The following is a 19,422-nucleotide window of genomic DNA, read 5'->3' on the forward strand; positions in this document are numbered from 1 at the left end:
TGTTGATTAGTTTACTCCTACTGCATAGTAGCATGTGTGGTGGCTGCTAGTAATGAACCGTCTTTATGTTTGCTGTCCTGCATATCACATCTATCATCACTAAGCATCAAATGATACAAATATTTACTCACTTGTGCAGATGTCAAATATCGCCATGGGACGAGTCAGTCCCTGGCAGACACAATGTGCGTGAGACAAAGGGATCATTGTGCTCCAGCTCAAAGGCTGTGACTGAGTTTCTCTCTGTTTGATCTGCAGGCTGTAATCTACAAAAACTCTGAAGAAGAGAAGGACGAAGAGGATGGCACTGATGCTGTAAATGGCCTCTGTCAGAATAAAAACACTGATGCTTTGAGATCTGGTGCTGCTGCGCCTTATTGTTCTTTTCTTCAGAGCCACCGCCATCAAAAGCTGACCAGACGCTGACCAGTAACCACAGGCCGGACAGTGACCTTGTTTTGCCCAGGGATATGTCATTGGGGAAATCCCCTGTGTTGGGGGTGCGCCCTGTGCCCCGACCCCTATGGCTGTCCCACCTCAGCCTGCTGTGCTTATGTGTATCTCTTTTTGCCCAGGCTCCCCAGGGTTTGCCTGTGGTAGGTTATAACGCTGACTCCAAGAGGGAGATCACGCTGGATGGAGATTTGATGATTGGCGGCCTATTCCCTGTGCACCAGAAGGGTGAGGGGGCAGAGGACTGTGGGAAGATCAATGCTCAGAGAGGGATCCAGAGACTGGAGGCCATGCTGCTGGCACTTGATGAAATCAACAAGGATGATCGCATCCTGCCCGGGATCAGACTGGGAGCTCATATACTGGACACTTGCTCTAAGGACACCTACGCTCTGGAGCAGTCTCTGGAGTTTGTCAGGGCCTCCCTCACCAAAGTAGACGACAGTGAGTACACGTGCCCAGATGGCTCCTACGCCATCCATGATGATGTCCCTCTGGCCATCTCTGGGGTCATAGGAGGCTCCTACAGTGATGTCTCCATTCAGGTAGGAAATAATGAAAACACACCAACTGAGGGGGTGGGCTGTCTACATTGTATCAGCAACAGTTTGTTTTATGTCATGAAATGAGTTGGTCAAAAGTTACATTAATTTAGTCAGACAGAAGGTGTATTTAACTATCAGCTAGTGTGAGCCAGAGAGAGACAGAGAGAGGAGGGAGCACAAGGGAGAGCTTGCATGTGATGGATGGTCATATAACTGTCCATTTAGACTTAAGTACCATATGCAATTACCCCTTGTGAGATGTTAACACAGGGACTTAATGAGTATCGGTTCCGCAAGGAGGATCTGTTTACCTGTATGCCCATATGCTTGGCTAATCTAATTTGGAAGATCTCTTTCTCTTTCCGGGTAATTCACACTTCAGCTGCAGTCCTGTCAGTGTCAGACATGCTACAGATGTTGCGCTCGGGACGGGCTGACAGGATGACTAGTGACGGCATGATTACTCTCAGCAGCAGTGCTCCTTCGGCTCACTCAAACTGATGCGATGAAAGCTCTGCTAATTGGGTCTCCAATTGTTGGAGCTGTAATATGGCTGCCACATCACTGTAATTTCAAGTCATTGTGAAAAGAGATAGTGTGTCACGTGGAAATTTGTAAATATCCACAAAAATACATGCCTTAAAGCATTAACTTAAACTCATCATCCCGGCTCAGTCAGCCAGAAGACAGTGTCTGCTGTCTTGGCTGAAGAGTATGGTTCACCTCACTCGAGACACGCAACCTCGTGTTCCAGATATCTGCCTGTTTGAGGAAAGGAACACACATCTGCCCATCCAGAAATAATAATTGGCTTCAGGCCATTGATAAACTATAGATACTGTAGGAACCCCTGCCAGTGGCAGTCAGCTGTTTGCAGCTTTCCCCAGTGGGTACTTGCATTTGTAGTCATGATTTGTAGACAACAGTGGCCAGCAGGAGACATGTCAGCACTGATATGCCAGCAATAAATTAATCACAGTGAATAGTTGCTTCAGCATCTGCTGTCATACAAATGTTTTCTCAAGTGTGCATGTGAAAACCGTCTTTACAGCAGTCTGTTCGAAATAAATTGATATTGAACGACTTTTATTCTAACATGTAAATGCTACTATTAAAAGTATGTTTAATATTCCCCAATCAAACTAGAACTCTGCAAACATCTCTGTTTTCTGTAGCCCCAAAACAACTGTTTTGGTCTCCTTGCTGACAAAACACAATGCCAAATATACAGTACAGTACAATGATACATTATACAGGCAGAGAGCTCATGGGAAATGATGTAAGAGAGGATTCAGAGCACCTATATTGGGATTCCTGATGAAAAAGACAGTTTGGAAATAAAGGATTTGATAAACGAGCTGTAATTTTAGTGGAACCCTGCAACTGAGGCTCCCCAGAGAGTGCCCTTGTCTTGTGGTAATTTATGGATGTACTATTACAAGCCTAAGGTCTGAGGTCTGCCCTAGCTTCTTAGTGAATCTTCCTCATCAGTAGGAGTGCACCACAGTAATCAGTTCTCATTCTCACCATGAATAACCCCCTCTGTTGTATTGTCTTGACTGGTTGATGTTGAAGATTTGAGTGAGATGTGCCCTTCGAAAACAAGACAAGGTGTATCTGTGTACATGGGCCGCTGTTTTTACATGGACAATGTAGCTACACAAAGATATGCATTTGGGGCATGTGCATGTGTGGCATTTCTGTGCTGCCGCTGGTTGTTGCTGTGCAGATACCATCTCCACATAATGTTTGTCCTTTGTAGCTGCCTTGTTTGTGCATAATCTACAGCCAGTCAGACCTATGAGTGAACCAGCCTGGCTGTGTGAAAGGCCACCACGTCTGCCCTTCTGTGTGAACGGCAGGCGGTTCAGTCAGATGTGTGTATATCAGCCCAAAGGCAGGGCAACTAACAATATTAGTCTAAAGACCCTTATCACCATGGCGATGGTGGTGGAACATGGTGAACTGACAGGTGGCGAGAACGCTGAGTGCTATCTAAATCTGTCACAATGGAGGAGCGTGTTGCTGTGCTGCTGGTGTTGTGGTGTGACAATCGCAGATATGGGGGCGGATCTGGCTGCCGGCCTAGCCACGCTGGCGTTACATGGGCACAGATTGAGTTAAGTGTGGAGGCGAAGTTCTATGACGCTCTTGCAGGCTAAGTCCTGTCTTCCCCATCTGTGGTTGCTGCCGGGCTGTCTGGTGGGTTGGCAGAGGTGTGCCTGCACACAGAGGATGTAGAGGGATCGAATGGGAGATCATGTTTCACAGAAACACTGAGACAGTGACAGGCAGATATGATCACGGGGGGAGGAAGAGACGGAGTGAGTCACATGGCATCATATGGCGTCAAACCATTTGACAATCAAAGCCTGTATTTTAAACAGTCATGGGGCAGTCTGTGATGCCATCTGGACAGTTTCAATGAATCTACTTGTCTAATCTAGAGATATTTATGTGATTCAAGTGTTTAGCCTTGAACATCTTCCCTGTGGTCTATTCAAACAGCAGGTTATCAGTGCAAGGTGAATAAGGACTTTGTGATGACATGTTTAGTACATTCAGCATCTTTATTCATGTGTGAAGAGCTGCAGCACTGACAAGATATATGTTTGCCTAGAGTACAGGATTATTATTGCATACTGAAAGCAAAAAATGCTTAAATCATATACAATCTCCTGAAAACCGTTGGTCTGTATCAAGTACACGATTATTTCTGGATGTAGCCACTTTAAAGAGGAAACATTTGCCTTATTAGTCCGTTGTGTCTTAAAGGCGTGGGTTAATCAGAGATGTATTCTATTCCACAATTACAGTCCAGGAACATCTAGCCTCAGGGCTGGCTCCTGATTAATACATGGAAGGGACACTTTTGTTACCCCGACAGCAGTCTGTGCTGCTAAATATGACACTGGTAAGAGAGCATCCCCCAGGAAAAACATAATCACCAGGACACATTAGAAGAACACCACCTCTGGAATGTTAAATAGTCAGACGCTCACACAAGAACTATTCTCAGGCATGAAACACAGGCAGTGGAAATTTCTGGAACCAATCTGCAAACAATGAAAAACTACCTACTCTGATATTTCAGCGCAGCACCCAAAAATTGCTGTCTGGAAGCTGAAACCTGGCTTGTTCCAGGGTATCTGGATGAGAGCTCTTATTGTGTAATGGCACCTTTGTGAATTAATTGGAATATTTTAGCGCACAGTCTGAGTTGTGGTCATTTTTACAGATTAATGAGACAGGAGAAGACACTAACAAGGATGCATGCTGGAATTTAAAGATATAGATCCTGATGTGAACACACTGCTTGACATTTGCAGACTAAACTGTGTGAGCAGAATAATAAGGTAAATTTATGAGCTTCCGGCGAGCTCAAGAATCTCATTTTTTATCATCTGCAACCAACGTTATTTATAGAATTGTCTTCATCTGCAGGTAGACAGTGCCAATCTCTGGAGCATACATGAGGCATACAAAGGATTTAAACATGGATACACACATGACAGAATTCATGGCACAGAGAACAATAATGATGAAACGTATCAGTAAAGCCATGCAATGAAAATGCATTATTCATGGATAAAAGTAAAGAACATGCTCCCAAAATCGTAAATAATTTACATGTGATTGGATTATTCAGTGGCTTAGCGGAACCCAGTATTTGTGCAGTTGAAATACATATCATGTCCATCACACAAACTTAGTGAATGTTTCCTGGCATCAGATATGAATGACAGCAAAGTGTGAAGTCAGCTGAACCCCAATTCTGTTTGTCGTGCATGTGGATTTTTAGTTGATCCAAAGTTTCACAGGTTCCCTGCTGGATCGCACTGAACCAGTCCGTAATGTTCGACAGAACCGAATGTAAAGAGATGATAATGCACTGAATCACAGAGGAAAGAAATGAAATGAATGGAAGCGGGTGCACGTCAAAGCTGAGTTACTGACATTGTAAATGAATGGAAGGGCAGCCGTAGCTTAACATGTGCTGTAGTCTGAATGGTTACTCTGGGGGCTTTGAAAGACTTCTGCAGCATAAAGGAGATTCATATTATCCAGCAGGATGAGGGGATAGGACCTGATCAAAAACCATCCTTGCTCTAGGTAGCAAACAGTTCATATTTCCATCCTGTTGAAGCTGTTGCCAGGCAACTAAATCATAAGAAATAAACTAATAATGATCCGGTGCATACTCTTAACTATACACCGTATGTGCTTGCATGTCCGCTCCTCATGTATGTGTTTGCACGTGTGTTTCAGAGCACTGCAGTGGGCCGTATATGTGTGATACTGAGTGGAGCTAAGGACTGCTGCTCTGGGAATACAGTGTTATTGCTGTAGAAGCACACTGAGACAGTCTTCTGGGAAGAGCAGATGGGCTTTTCATGTAGAAAAAATCATGACATCTCTACAAAGTAGGCCTGATATTTCGTGGACCAGGACACTCTCTCAGTCTCTTATTTCTGCGTCCGTTGACATCTCTAGCTCTGTTATTTGACTACTGCCCCAACTGTGTCTCTTCTCACATTCCTTAATTCGTTCTTTATTACTGTCTCTTTCATGCCTCCCATCCATTCAACAGTATGTTAAGCAGACACAAATCAAAATAACTGGAGTACATGAAATGCGCTAGAGATGTGCTGCATGTCAAAAGCATCAAAGCATATTTCAAAAAAAGAATTCTGCATCTCTATTTAACTATGCCAGTGAATCCTACACTTCTGGCACTTGTAAAGGCAACACATTTCTATAAATCAAAACACTGTGCTGTCAATTTTCTTGAGATATACAAATTAGAGGACTTTTATGTAAGTTTTTACCACGTATAAATAGCTTTTATGCTGTGTTACACAACTGTATTTCAACATTTCACATGGGCAGTCTGAATTATTCTGGCTCATGGTGTTCACTGGTGCCTTAGGGGTATCTCTATGGAAACAGTATACGACAGCTGAAAAGAACAATCCTGTTACTTGGTGTCTCTGTGTCAAATGCAGCAACCAGGTCCTGTATGCTTTCATTGCATGGAAGGAAACCACTTTCACAGTAATCTGCTCAGTAACAGGCCCTGCAGAGAAAAGCCACAGAGGGCCACTTTTTAATTTTCTTAATTAAATAAGGTGTTGCGGGATGCGGGATGATCCTTATCGCTCAAAGTGTGAGACTGTAAGCCATACCGTGTGGCTAAAACCTTACACATATATACTTGCGGTTCAGTCTTGAAAGAAATAATCAAAAGCACATCTGCTGTACATGCAAGCAGCAATTCCTAAAGGGTGGAGAGAGATTTTGGAAGTCAGTCAGTGTTCAGAAATCCCCTGTATCTTAAAAATAAATTGATATGGTGTAACTGACACAAATAGTCTTACTTAATGCATGTTGTTAAGGGTTACTTTTCAGGAATTGAATGATTAACCTATGGCACACATCACACGAGTGCCTTTTGTGGTAATAATATAGACAGCAGGGTAAATAATAAATGTACTAAAACGTACTCAGTTATCGACATAAAAGCTAACTGAAGGCTGGCTTCCTCTTTTAATTTCACATGTACACACATACACATTGCATTATCACATTTTACTGTGCAACAGCAGAGACGATGATTCACATGTAGGTCTGTCCATATGTTGGATGTGTACATGCTAAATTCTATTTGCAAATCAGGAAACCAAATTCTCACAGCCTCTGCAGCTGTAGGCAGGAAGAAACACAAGCACAATTTGCTGAACATCAATGTCTGCAGGATATAAACTTGCCATAAAAGCCCTTAATGCATTGCACATCTCTCTGGCTCTGGCTCAGCTCTTCTGGTGTCATGCGATTTATACCTCAAGCTCTTCTTGTCCTCTGGTAAGCTAAGCTCCAGGACTTTTGTGCTCCTTTGAACCCATTACAGTTGAGATTCTTGAATGAGAATTCTCACTCAACGTGTTAGCAGAGGTAGGGGATGGGGCTTACTAAAGGTGGATCACTCCACTATGGAAAAAAATAAATATATCATGTCATAATGAACTACAAAGATCATATATGATCATAAGTAGAAGAACATGGGCGCTGTCTTCCTCATGGAATCTATAGCTCAAACATTTTTTACATCTGCCTGCTCATATCTACCAATGGTCTCTACGCTCATAGTCTGTCAGTCACAGGCTTAGAAGGGTCTTGGCTTTTCATATAAGCCATATGAGGGTCCATATAATTATTTCCAATAAGCCCATTGTATTGGTGACATGTCTGGGACCGTGCTTTATAATCTCCATAAGCCACATGTAAGTGGATTACTAAACTGGCATAGAGCTGCCTTTAATACCCTGCAGAGAAATTACTCATTCACTCCTGCAAACATAGCCAAATTTCAGCAAAATGGATGAATACGTTTTTTTTACTTTTTTTTTTACTTTTGTACATGTGAAGCAAAAGTGATCACATTACCTCGACTGTGACATGCATCCAATACAGATACAATGTATTTATAGATTTAGTATTGACTCTGTTCAATTTACAGACAAATATTGCACTAAAAAAGTTTCTAGTATGTTCTCATTTCTCTGCTTGGGATGTTAAATGCAACTTACCTGGACATGTGCTGATAATTTGACACACCTACGTGTTCTGTGCTGTCTTTGTCTAGAAAGACTTAATGCTCAGACATGGTTAAGACCCTCTGCTTAAGAATCTACTGGCCTGGTTTCAAATCCCACCAGAACTTCCTGTATCTTCCCTACAGGAGCCCTCTCAGCCTTTCCGACTGCCTTTGTGTTAAAACATACCAATGGGACCCAGAATGTGTCCATGCTCCTTAAAGTGAACAAAAATGTCTATCACAGCAATTTCAAGTTGTTACTTTATTTAAAACCCCTCATAGTCAGCATCTATCTCACTAATCATCCCCAAGCAAACATATCAGGTTTTAAATTATCTATACCACCTACTGACCCACTTGTGTTAGCGCACGGCTCTCACCATCGTTTTAGATGAAACTCTAACTGCAGGTTACATGTCCTTACAAACACAAGTTATTGTTAATCCAGAAAGAGTTTTTCCTATCAAGCCAGCGCTCACATACTTTCCGAACACATGTTGAAGGAGTCTGAGAGATCAAGGAAGATGTATTTCTTTTGAGTGATGAGCCCTGTAGTCAGGGATTACCTTCTTTTTTTTTAGCACAGAGACGTCAGGAAATATGTTATATTTGGAATCCATTTTTTTAGTCGATAAAAATTCCCAATACTCCCATCCATTCTTCTATTATAGTGTCTACGATTATCAGTCTTTTTAAGTTAGTTATGGAGAGTAGTCATGTGGCGCCAACATGCCGAAGTCTTCAAAAATAAAGCTGAGAGTTGAATGCTTTGTTGCGTGATATATTTTCAAGGGTTGAAAGCAAAGACTAGGTCAGTTCACTTAAAGTTCACAGAGCTAAATCCAAGAAGTAGACTGGCCTCGTTATTTACACAAGACAAATTGCACAGCTTTTGTTATGAAACATATTCATATGCAATTATGAGGGAATTATGGAGAAATCCCCCATGAGAATTTATCATAATTAGAATTGCTTTGCAGTTTTTCATAAAGAATTGACTGATGTTATAATGTTTAATCGGATAGTGTTTACGTGTCACTTGCCACTCTAAATCATACTCCGATTCCTTCCTAGGAGAGCAAGCACGCTGCTGCCAGCTGTTTCACTGCATGCCGAGAAAGGCTGTCAAGGCGGCTTAAGGAGAGAGACGATTTTATGTAGAAATGTAATTATTAGCCCGTCTGCATAATCAGGATATCTCCAACTGACCTTAAACTCTCTGGGGGAAACCAATCTTTGAACTGATATGAAATGCTCACTCATGTGTTTCAACAATCTAGATATTCATTTGGTTTTTCAGTTACTACACTGGAGACGAGACAAAAATATCTCTAATAGCAAACAAATAAATCTGTTCTTTCTGTTCTGTTCAACATTGTCTCTGTAAGACATTGTTTGTGGCTGTTAAATAGTCCAGTTCATCTTTCTGTTAAACGGTCCCTTGTTAATTCCTATAAATCTTGTGTTCTGGAAATCACTGCCATTGGCAGATTTAATATTTATCTCTCTGATCCTGCAGAGTAACAAAGATCCCATTATTAAAAACCACTGAGGTATATCACGCTAGATTTATTGTAATGTCTCAGTGTGCTGCGCTCTTTTTCAGTGGGGATACACATTGTTCAATGAAGAGTCTGTTTATCGCATCTGTCAAAAACTTAAGCAATTTTTGTGACCAGTACACCTGCAAATGGCATACTGCCTGCAGGGCGGAAATATTTAAATAGCCTAATACTGGCCAGCATCATACTGCATAACTAATGTATGGTTTTACTGTGTGGGTGCCTCTCAGTTGTGATTAGGTCACTTCAGAGATAATATTTATTTTTTTTCCTCCGCCAAAAGGTATTTAAATCACAATTAATTATATGCATGACAACCTGCAACTCCATTAGTAATCCCACAGTACGGTATATAAAGCATCGCATGACAATCAGCAATATTCTACAATTATTTCATTCACTTTTCATTGATATAAAAGAAATACTAAAGCCAAAAATGCATTTCATTTGTTTTGACTCCAGGTGAATTTAATGGGTATAAAGATATACCAAAGATGGTGGGCCTTATAATATTGTGAAAAGCTTGATCTAGTCTAAAACTAATGAAACGATCACTTGTTCACATAATTTGAAGGAATTCATAACTTGACAGTTATTTGGGTAAAGGAGAGAATTGCCCAATTCCATACTCCATCATATTGTACTTATCATACTTGACAATATATGATGAAATGATTAATCAAACTTAGTGGATGCAGCTGAATGTGAATTTTCTCTCTGAGTTACTCAGGGACGAATCATTGGCATTCAAGATGTGCCATGAGTGTGCTAGTGTGAGAGCCGACATTAAAGTCAACCAGATTTAGGTTGGCATTCTTTTGACTGACTCTTTTGACCGGCTCCCCTTAGGCTTCCACAGAAATGCCTGAAGCAAAAGCTAGTCAGTAGCTGCTTCTGCACACTGCACGCCGTGTCACGACACTGACAAAACCCATTACACAGAAAACGCAAAGTTTCAAGATTCTTTGATACTTTGACTCCTTTCACTTCCCAATCCCTGCCCTCATCCCCTCTTTGCCTCTCCCTGTCTACTGCTCTCTTCTCTCCAGAGCAGAGCAACAACTTCTGAAAATCTCTTTATTTTGTAGTACAGTAAATTCCATCCATTGTGACTCACACCTGTAGCCTCTTAGACCTCCCTTAATATTTTTTGGTTTACATTGTTGACGCCATTACAGATCAGAAAACACGAGGCAAGGCAGGCAGATCCGATCCCATAATTGTTAAATGCAGGATCTCGCCACTTTGTGAGCAGGAGAATTAAGTTGCGAAAGGCCCAGCAGGGATCCAGTGAAGAAATGAGAGACTGAATTGGGTGAGACTAATTGCATCTGCAGGGGAAAAACCTTGCAGTGCAGCCAGTTTCATTAATTTATTTAATGATGAGCAATTAAAACAATTCCCACAGTTGGCAGGTGTATGTTTTCTGTGTGAACTGTAATAACTTAATTACCAGTTTTGCAACTAATAGTATGAATGTTGATACTCACAGTGCCCTTAATAAAGGTTTTTTTGATATTTTGCAAAGACTAATTCAAGTAACAAACAAAATCATTTTGGTGTCTTTTACGTTTTCCAGGTGGCCAACCTGCTGCGACTCTTCCAAATCCCGCAGATCAGCTATGCCTCCACCAGTGCCAAGCTCAGCGACAAGACCCGCTATGACTACTTTGCCCGCACCGTGCCCCCTGACTTCTACCAGGCCAAGGCCATGGCAGAGATCCTGCGTTACTTCAACTGGACGTATGTATCAACGGTGGCATCAGAAGGTGACTATGGTGAGACCGGCATTGATGCCTTCCAACAGGAGGCTCGTGCACGCCAGATCTGCATCGCAACTTCTGCCAAGGTGAGCCGCTCTATGAGCCGCTGGAGTTATGAGAATGTGATCCGCTCCCTGCAGCAGAAGTCCAACGCCAAGGTGGTCATCTTGTTCACGCGCAGCGAAGATGCCCGTGAGCTGCTGGTGGCAGCCAACCGCATGAATGTCACCTTTACATGGGTGGCCAGTGATGGCTGGGGAGCACAGGAGAGTGTGGTGAGAGGCAGTGAGGCTGTGGCTGACGGAGCGTTCACCATTGAACTGGCTTCCTATCCGATCCCCCAGTTTAATGACTACTTCACTGCGCTACACCCGTACAACAACACCCGCAATCCCTGGTTCAGAGAGTTTTGGGAGAACCAATTCCAATGCAGCCTCCATGATCTGGGTTGTGGGAAGCACTCACTCCGCGAGACTCCGTTTCAGCCAGAATCCAAGATCATGTTTGTAGTGAATGCTGTCTATGCAATGGCTGCTGCTTTACACAACATGAGGCAGGCCTTATGCCCCAACTCCACCAAGGTGTGTGATGCTCTTAAACCTGGCAACGGCAGGAAGTTTTACAGGGACTACATTCTCAAGGTCAAGTTTGATGGTGAGTTAAGTTGTGACGAACTACTATAATTACAGTGTTGCTCAACAGATGTGAATCCTCACGATGAAAAGCAGCTTCCTTTTCTCTCATTATTCCATCATCTGTATAAAACTCCATACGCACCTCAATATCATTTAATTTCCCCAAGTGCACTCTGCATGTGTATGCTGACAAATTGGGTTATATCAATTTAGATTCATTGTACCAATTCATATAAAATGTTGACTTAGTGCAAGAGTGACTCTACATGTTTATACACTGCAGCAGCAGATAAGCTCTGTAATGATTCAATTTGCAAAGATGAAACAATTTCCTCACCCTCACGCTTGGAGGCTTCTTTTTTCATGTATCTTGAGTTCAGTGTGAAAAGAGAGGGAGTTCTTAAGTTTGAAATCTGCAGATATCGATCGCGCAAAAATTACTTGTTTTCTGCTTGTCTAATCAAAGCTGCAACACAAAAGGTGTAACAGCATTTGCATCAACACATCCACACATCACAAATGACAGCGCTCTCACTTTTGGAAATGAGCTGTATTGTCTCATGCTTCGATTTATGGAAATACTGACATTTCCATTGATTGGAGATAGAGGTAGACATGTGCTCTCATCCAGCTGTGCTTTGCTGCTCCTCACAAATTGTAAAAAAAAAAAAAAAAAAAAAAAAATATATATATATATATATATATATATTTCCAATGGATTTTACTATCCAGAGTCTGAAAATTGGATTGGAGGCCTTAAATTAGTCAGTCCCTGCTGGCATTACAACACCCTCAGCAGAAAACACACAGAAACAGGTGGACCACTAGATTTTGAGATAATTAGATATAACAGGTTACTGTTAGATGTAAATTGAAGTGCTACATAATATCCTACAACACATGACATAATGTGTCATGCTATTCACAATTATTGTATGTTTCACAAATAAATGATACAAACATAATTAGAGCTGAACCGATGGAAGTTGATTCATCTCTAAATAGAAAAATGGCAACTACAGTATGTAGTATGTAGACAAAATTACAATTTAATAATTGAAAAAAGTAATCTGTAAATACTTGATACTGAAAATATGTTTTAGTTGCAGCCCTTAGTACACTAATTCTTGACCAGGAGTGCAGACATCTTTCACTGCTACTTCTATGTAAGTCAATTTAAACTGAATAATGATGGTGTAGAGGAGTTGATTTCATGAGGAATATAGAACCATATCTTATATAATCTGCAATCTGTCTGAAATTTCCATTCCTATCTTTTCCAGTGACTCAAACTGTGGCCTCCATCATGTAAATTGACAATTTGCACCTGTGTCCCATCACAGACACTATTCAGTCTATCCTGCCAGACAAATAAAATGTCAGGAGAGGCATGGGAAAAAAGCAAAGACATAAATGAGATTGTTCTAACACAAGATATCGTATCTGTAAGATAGGAGTTCATGGTGTGCAGTCTTGTTACGCCAAAACAACTGAGTCCAACTGTCACAAATTTTAAAAACAGAAGTTGATATTTATGCTTTTCTTTTACTTGGACATTTTTTTTTTTTATTGTAGCACTCACCATGGGACGCCCTTATACCTGTTATTCTCTAACACTCTTGTTTTCTTTTCACCTTCAGCACCATTTCGTCCACCAGACACAGAGAATGTAGTGCGCTTTGATGCCTTTGGGGACAGCCTTGGCCGTTACAACATTTTCCACTACCACAAAGAAGGTGAACGCTATGTCTACCGTAAGGTCGGCTACTGGGCTCAGAGCCTGACCCTGAACACCAGCCTGATCCCCTGGGCTGGCCAGGTTGCACCAACCTCCCAATGTAGTGACCCCTGCAGGAAGAATGAGGTGAAGAGTATGCAGCCTGGAGATGTATGCTGCTGGATCTGTATCCCCTGTCAGCCCTACCAGTTTTTACAGGATGAGTTCACCTGTGCTGACTGCAGCTTTGGACAGTGGCCCCTGGCCAACCTGACAGGCTGTTATGATCTGCCTGAGGAGTACATCCGCTGGGAAGATGCCTGGGCCATTGGACCCGTCACCATTTCCTGTCTAGGGATGATGTGTACGCTCTTCGTCATTGGCCTCTTCCTTAAACACAATGAGACACCCGTTGTGAAGGCCAGTGGACGTGAGCTCTCCTACATTCTTCTGCTGGGAGTGTTGATGTGTTATAGTATGACCTTCATCTACATTGCCAAACCTTCCACTGCAGTTTGCACACTGCGTCGGCTAGGCTTAGGCACCTCCTTTGCTGTGTGCTACTCAGCCCTCCTTACCAAGACCAATCGCATCGCTCGGATCTTCAGTGGGGTGAAGGATGGAGCCCAGCGGCCTCGATTTATCAGCCCAGCCTCGCAGGTTGCCATCTGTGGTGCTCTGATCTCCTGCCAGCTGGTTGTGGTGGTAGTCTGGCTGCTGGTTGAGGCCCCAGGAGTGAGAAAGGAAGTGAGTCCTGAGAAGAGAGACGTGGTCACCCTCAAGTGTAACAGCAAGGACTCCAGCATGCTAATGTCTCTCATCTACAACTGCATTCTCATTATCCTCTGCACGGTCTACGCCTTCAAGACCCGCAAATGCCCCGAGAACTTCAACGAGGCCAAGTTCATCGGATTCACCATGTACACCACCTGCATCATCTGGCTGGCTTTCCAGCCCATTTTCTATGTTACTGCCAGTGACTACAGGGTAAGTTAATTTACACTTGCTTCATTCCTAAACGAACCACATGCTGTGGCAATGATGGGTATTAAATTATTTGTTCAGATAACTTTAGGTTCTTAATATGAGCAGAATACATCCAAGCAGATAATGACTTCTTCTGAGGTTGAATGGAGTTCACAAACTCATGTCGGCTAGTATTGATTGAGCTGTCAGCCATGTCTGTGTCTGCGTTGCTTGTGGTTCTTAGGAATATATATTCTTTATCAAAGCTTTGCTTTAATTTTCATAATTAACTGCATGCTAGATCATCAGGTGCTCTTCAACACAAGAACTTTAACACCTTTATTTTGCCTTAAATGTTTAAATATTGATGAGGTGAGAGTAACAGGCCGCCAAATATCTTAGTTTTCCCGCAACAAAACTCCAGTTCTAGTGATGGTGTAATTTACGCAGTGTTTTGTTAGATCAGTGTTTTATCAGATAGATAGATAGATAGATAGATAGATAGATAGATAGATAGATAGATAGATAGATAGATAGATAGATAGATAGATAGATAGATAGATAGATAGATAGATAGATAGACAGATAGATAGACAGATAGATAATACGAGATAGTGTTTCTGACCCTCCTTGCTGAATGAATGCTGATGGTCATCTGTTGACACAGGAACATACACTGAACTGATAGAACTTCAGAGAAAAGGGCGGCCTGAGTTGTGGGGTTTTATTCCTCTGGGATCTGAACAGCATGCGACGAGAGAGAGGCAGAAGGGAGAATAGACAGAGGAATCCCCTGACACAGCTGCCTATGCAGAAACATGGAGAAGGGAGGCAAGACCATGAGGGCTTAAAGGGAACGGAACGTCCCTGTGTGTCCCTGTGCGTAGCTGTGTGGAATGGAGCGTGAAAGGCTGGGATGCTGAGTCCCAGCTGTGCCCTCTGTCCTGGGACTCCAGCGAGGCTCAGAGGAGCCCTTTCTAAAGGCCCTCCAGGCAACGCGAGCAATTCACAGCCAGAACGGCCTCATCAAATAGACACAAAACTCCCCTTTGACCGATAAATAATTACTGAAGCAACTGAGTTGGCACAGTGTTTCTAGTTTTTCACAGGCAGGGACATATTACATAGTACTCCTAGTTTTACACCACTTCTCAAATTGTTGTCACAGCCTGATGCAAATCTCCAGCTGAATAACAAATACAGATTTGATTGTGGGCTGTCATGAAATGTTAAAGTAAACTAAATACAGTCTACTGAGCCATGAATGACCCATCTGATTATTATATGAAATATTGAAGATGGGCTCTCCTCATATGCCAGTGCTGGTCATTTCATCTCAGCAGCAAACACAACTGATTAAACAGCTACTGCAGTTAAAAGTCACTGCACTTCTATGAAACCACTGAAGGTTACAAAGCACACAAAAAGACATTTTAGTATTGCCTGTGATCTTTACGACCACTGTCTGTCACATTAACGGATCCCTAAATCATTTCTAATCTATGTCAGTTAAGATCCTTTGATTTTGTTCACCATCACTATTCCTGGCTCTAGATTACTAGAGAGCCTATTGATGGTGTCCACTGGACATGGTGTCAGCCCCCATAGTGTTCACCAAAAGAGTTGAACTAGGAGGTGCCTCTCTAGAGAATGCACAGCCCTTACAGGAAATAATACAAGAATAAATCTAGCTATGCAGCATTAGTGGAGGAAATACAATTACAGCGGTGCACTATCTAGATCAGCTGATGAAACCAGGAGGGATCAGGTCTGCCCCTCCATCTTATACCCTAGATTTTTTTTTTTTATTAACTTAACCTAACTCATATGTAGGGTTAGGTTTAAAAACAAGTGACTAACAACATCATTCCACCTGTGAGATCTCAACATATCACACACTTGTCTCCATCAGTGAATTACTTGTGGGTGTTGTCAATTCATTGTCCATGCCAGCCTACCAAGACTGGCTTGATCCAATAAAGCATTTCAATAAACGTACAGCACGAAGCCCAATAAAAGGAGGAATCTCATCTGTGCTGTGAGGTTCTCTGGGGGAATAAAGCTACCTGAACACAGCCGACATTATTTATACCTGAAAAAGCATTGCTGTATTTGTGAAATAAAATAATACCTTCAAAGGCCAAACACAGTAAAAACAACAGTGAATAGAGACAGGCAGAAACTGTAGTAACCATGCTCTACAGCCTGTTCTCCATATTCGAGCGGAAGACATCCAGCAATATATTACTGCAAAAGCAGATTCCTTGTCCTCTGCTCTTCCAAAGCAACATCTTGTGAATTATTAAAACCACTTAACAGGTCATTCCTATGCAGTACTGTCCTTGGTTTTATTCAAAACTATTTCTGTAGTATTTAGCCTCTGTACACTTTGGTGTTGCTCAGATTATTGTGTATAAACTCACATCACTTTGTCTTTGTATATCTCTCTTATTCCATACACCTAAATATACAGGCCATATATACAGTAAAGGTAAATGGTGGTGGTTGAGTTTTGTGAATTTACATCTCAACCCAGGACCTGAGCACGTCAGTGTGTGTGTACTGTATGTCAGAGGTGGCATGAGGTGAATCTTAATGTTGACTTCATTGCACATGACAACCTGTGATACATCTCAAGATACAGAGATAAATTCAGTGATGTAGTTGTTTTAATACTATAGATGGTACACTATGACCTTAAGTCAGTGACCACTATGTGGCAAAAATACTGTATATCAAATAAATGAATATTAAATCATTTTCTATAGATGTTAATTACTCCTCATCTTATCATGATTTATTATCAATTGATGAATACCATTAACTAGTAATTATGCATTTTTGGAGAGTAATGACCTGATACACATTTATGTAGGATAATCAAACACGGTGTTGTTAATGTAAATTGGGTTAACTGAATTTATGTCAATTACATCCCTTCCTAAACTAATGGAAGCCGTTTTGCAATTATCATATTATCTTTGTTATTTTTGTGGCATGACAGTGTGTGCACAGCACAATAGTTGGCACCAACATAATTTTAATGCCAACATTAGCATTCAGGGTGATGACAGACACCTGCTGTGCCTTGTGAAAATGGGATGCACCTGCCACACACCACACGATGCTGCTGCTGTATCCTGTTATCCAGAAAAAACAAAAAGAAATCTGCAAGGAGATTTCGAAATGAAGGAGCAGACTGATGACACGTAGCAAGATGTGGGCAGGGTGAGGGAAAAAAGGAGCACAGGTTAAGCAGTTGATTGACAAGCAAATAAACAGAGCGCTTAACACCTCTCTTTAACAGTCCAAGCCGATAGCTTCCTCCTTCCTCCTCAGTTGCACCTGGCTTTGAGTCTGATTTATGAAAGATGTCTTTATCATTTCTTTTCTTACTTTGGAGCCTGTTTCTCATTAAAAAGAATATTCTTTTACAACAAAATGGGTCTCAACCCTATGCCAGTGCTTGTGTGATTCCACATGAGTAGCGTTAATTTAACACTTTCTGGTTGTAACCTTCCCCTCAGAGCCATATCAGCTCTATGGATGAACAAACATTCGAATAAACATTTTCTAATGCCAAAAAAATGCCACTGAAAAATATCAACATTAACTGGGACTTGAGCTGTGCGTGAACATTAATACCGACCCTGCTGTGAAATTGAGGACGGCGCTTTTGATGGTGTATGGCAACATTTATTTAGAAATGTAGGTTAAATTTTCTGTTGCATAAAGTTAACTCTAATCATTGAGCATCACTGATTAATATCTGTAAAATATAGGATAGATGAAGGCGTAAGAGCCAGAAAAGCTCTTTCCTAAACATTGTTTGGGTTTATTAAAGTGAATTTCTCACCTCTCTTTCCTCCTCCAGGTGCAGACCACAACCATGTGCATCTCTGTCAGTCTGAGTGGGTCGGTGGTGTTGGGCTGCCTCTTTGCTCCCAAGGTCCACATCATCCTGTTCCAGCCGCAGAAGAATGTAAGCACTCTGAGAGTGGCCACCACCCGCTTCAGTGTCACCACAGGCCCAGGATCCAGTTTCTCTCAAGGTACCGCCTGATATACCACAACACCAAACTCTATTGAAATGTGGCATTGTTACGTTAGTCTTTCATTCACTACTTTAGCACTATTTCAGGCCACCTTTATGTCACACCTCTAACACGGACTGTTTTATTCTCTTAACCTTTATGCAAATCATGCATGGTTTAATTTAGATCAACCAAACAAGCCTAACAGTTTGTTTGCTGTTCCCACCATATAAAATACAGAATACTTCAGTCATTTCCATAAATCTAAAAAAAACTCTAATTGACAGAGAAGACAGAGGTCATCCATTACTGTTTCTGGATAATCAATTTAAAATATGATATTAACACATGACAGTAAATCAGTAGATTTCATGCTTGATTATCATACCACTAAATCATCTGAGTACATGGTCCTCTACTCCGAAGCTCAGTGGGAAAAGGAAAGGTCCAAGGTGACATATGTTACAAACTATATCTGCATTGTTGGTGTAATCCCAAAGAACTTTTTCTGTTTTGCAGCATCAGCCTCCAATGTTGTTCCGACGGTGTGTAACGGAAGAGAAGTGGTGGACTCCACAACGTCCTCCTTGTGAAGATTAGCAGAGTTCCTTTGCCAAGCATTGTAAACAGAGTTATATAATCACTAGTCCTGAATCAGGTGTCTCAGATATTAAAGAGGTCATACAGACGATCGTCCTGACTTTGTTGTCCTCAAAGTGCTGTGAGTACAATGTCCCAATTATTTTATTTTGTTCTTTGACTCGTAGCGATTTTAAATGAGATGCCAATAAAGTCGCATATAGCCCTTGTTTTTATTGAAGATTCTACTTGCAACAATGGAGTAAATTATAGTAAATCTGTTAAATGTAATATATACAAGACGTTTTTAATGTAGAATTTTGGTGAACGAGTTTGTGCTTTCTTGTAATTTATGTAAATAAAATGTGTTTTTTATTAATACCAAAATGACTTAAAGCCTGATGGTTTCTTTGCACATCATCCTGATGGATATTCAGATGACAGTATATGCAAAAATGATAGAATAAACCTTGTAGTGTTCGAAACAACCATGTTGTTATGCGTCATTTACACCATTTCCTATGGCTAAATATCAATAATATGCTACGTTAACTGCACATATATAGCACTTTT

General features: G+C 41.4%; 1 protein-coding gene across 1 annotated transcript; it reads left to right on the forward strand.

The window, feature by feature from the left end:
• The first annotated feature begins 470 nt into the window (after nucleotides 1–470).
• grm2a (glutamate receptor, metabotropic 2a) lies at nucleotides 471–18,863 on the forward strand. Its single transcript, XM_070841500.1, has 5 exons — nucleotides 471–998; nucleotides 10,735–11,572; nucleotides 13,194–14,257; nucleotides 18,111–18,288; nucleotides 18,790–18,863. The coding sequence occupies exons 1-5, from the start codon at nucleotides 471–473 to the stop codon at nucleotides 18,861–18,863; spliced, it is 2,682 nt and encodes an 893-aa protein (XP_070697601.1).
• The last annotated feature ends 559 nt before the right edge of the window (nucleotides 18,864–19,422 follow it).

This window comes from Pempheris klunzingeri, chromosome 2, assembly GCF_042242105.1.
Source record: "Pempheris klunzingeri isolate RE-2024b chromosome 2, fPemKlu1.hap1, whole genome shotgun sequence".
NCBI lineage: Eukaryota > Metazoa > Chordata > Actinopteri > Acropomatiformes > Pempheridae > Pempheris > Pempheris klunzingeri.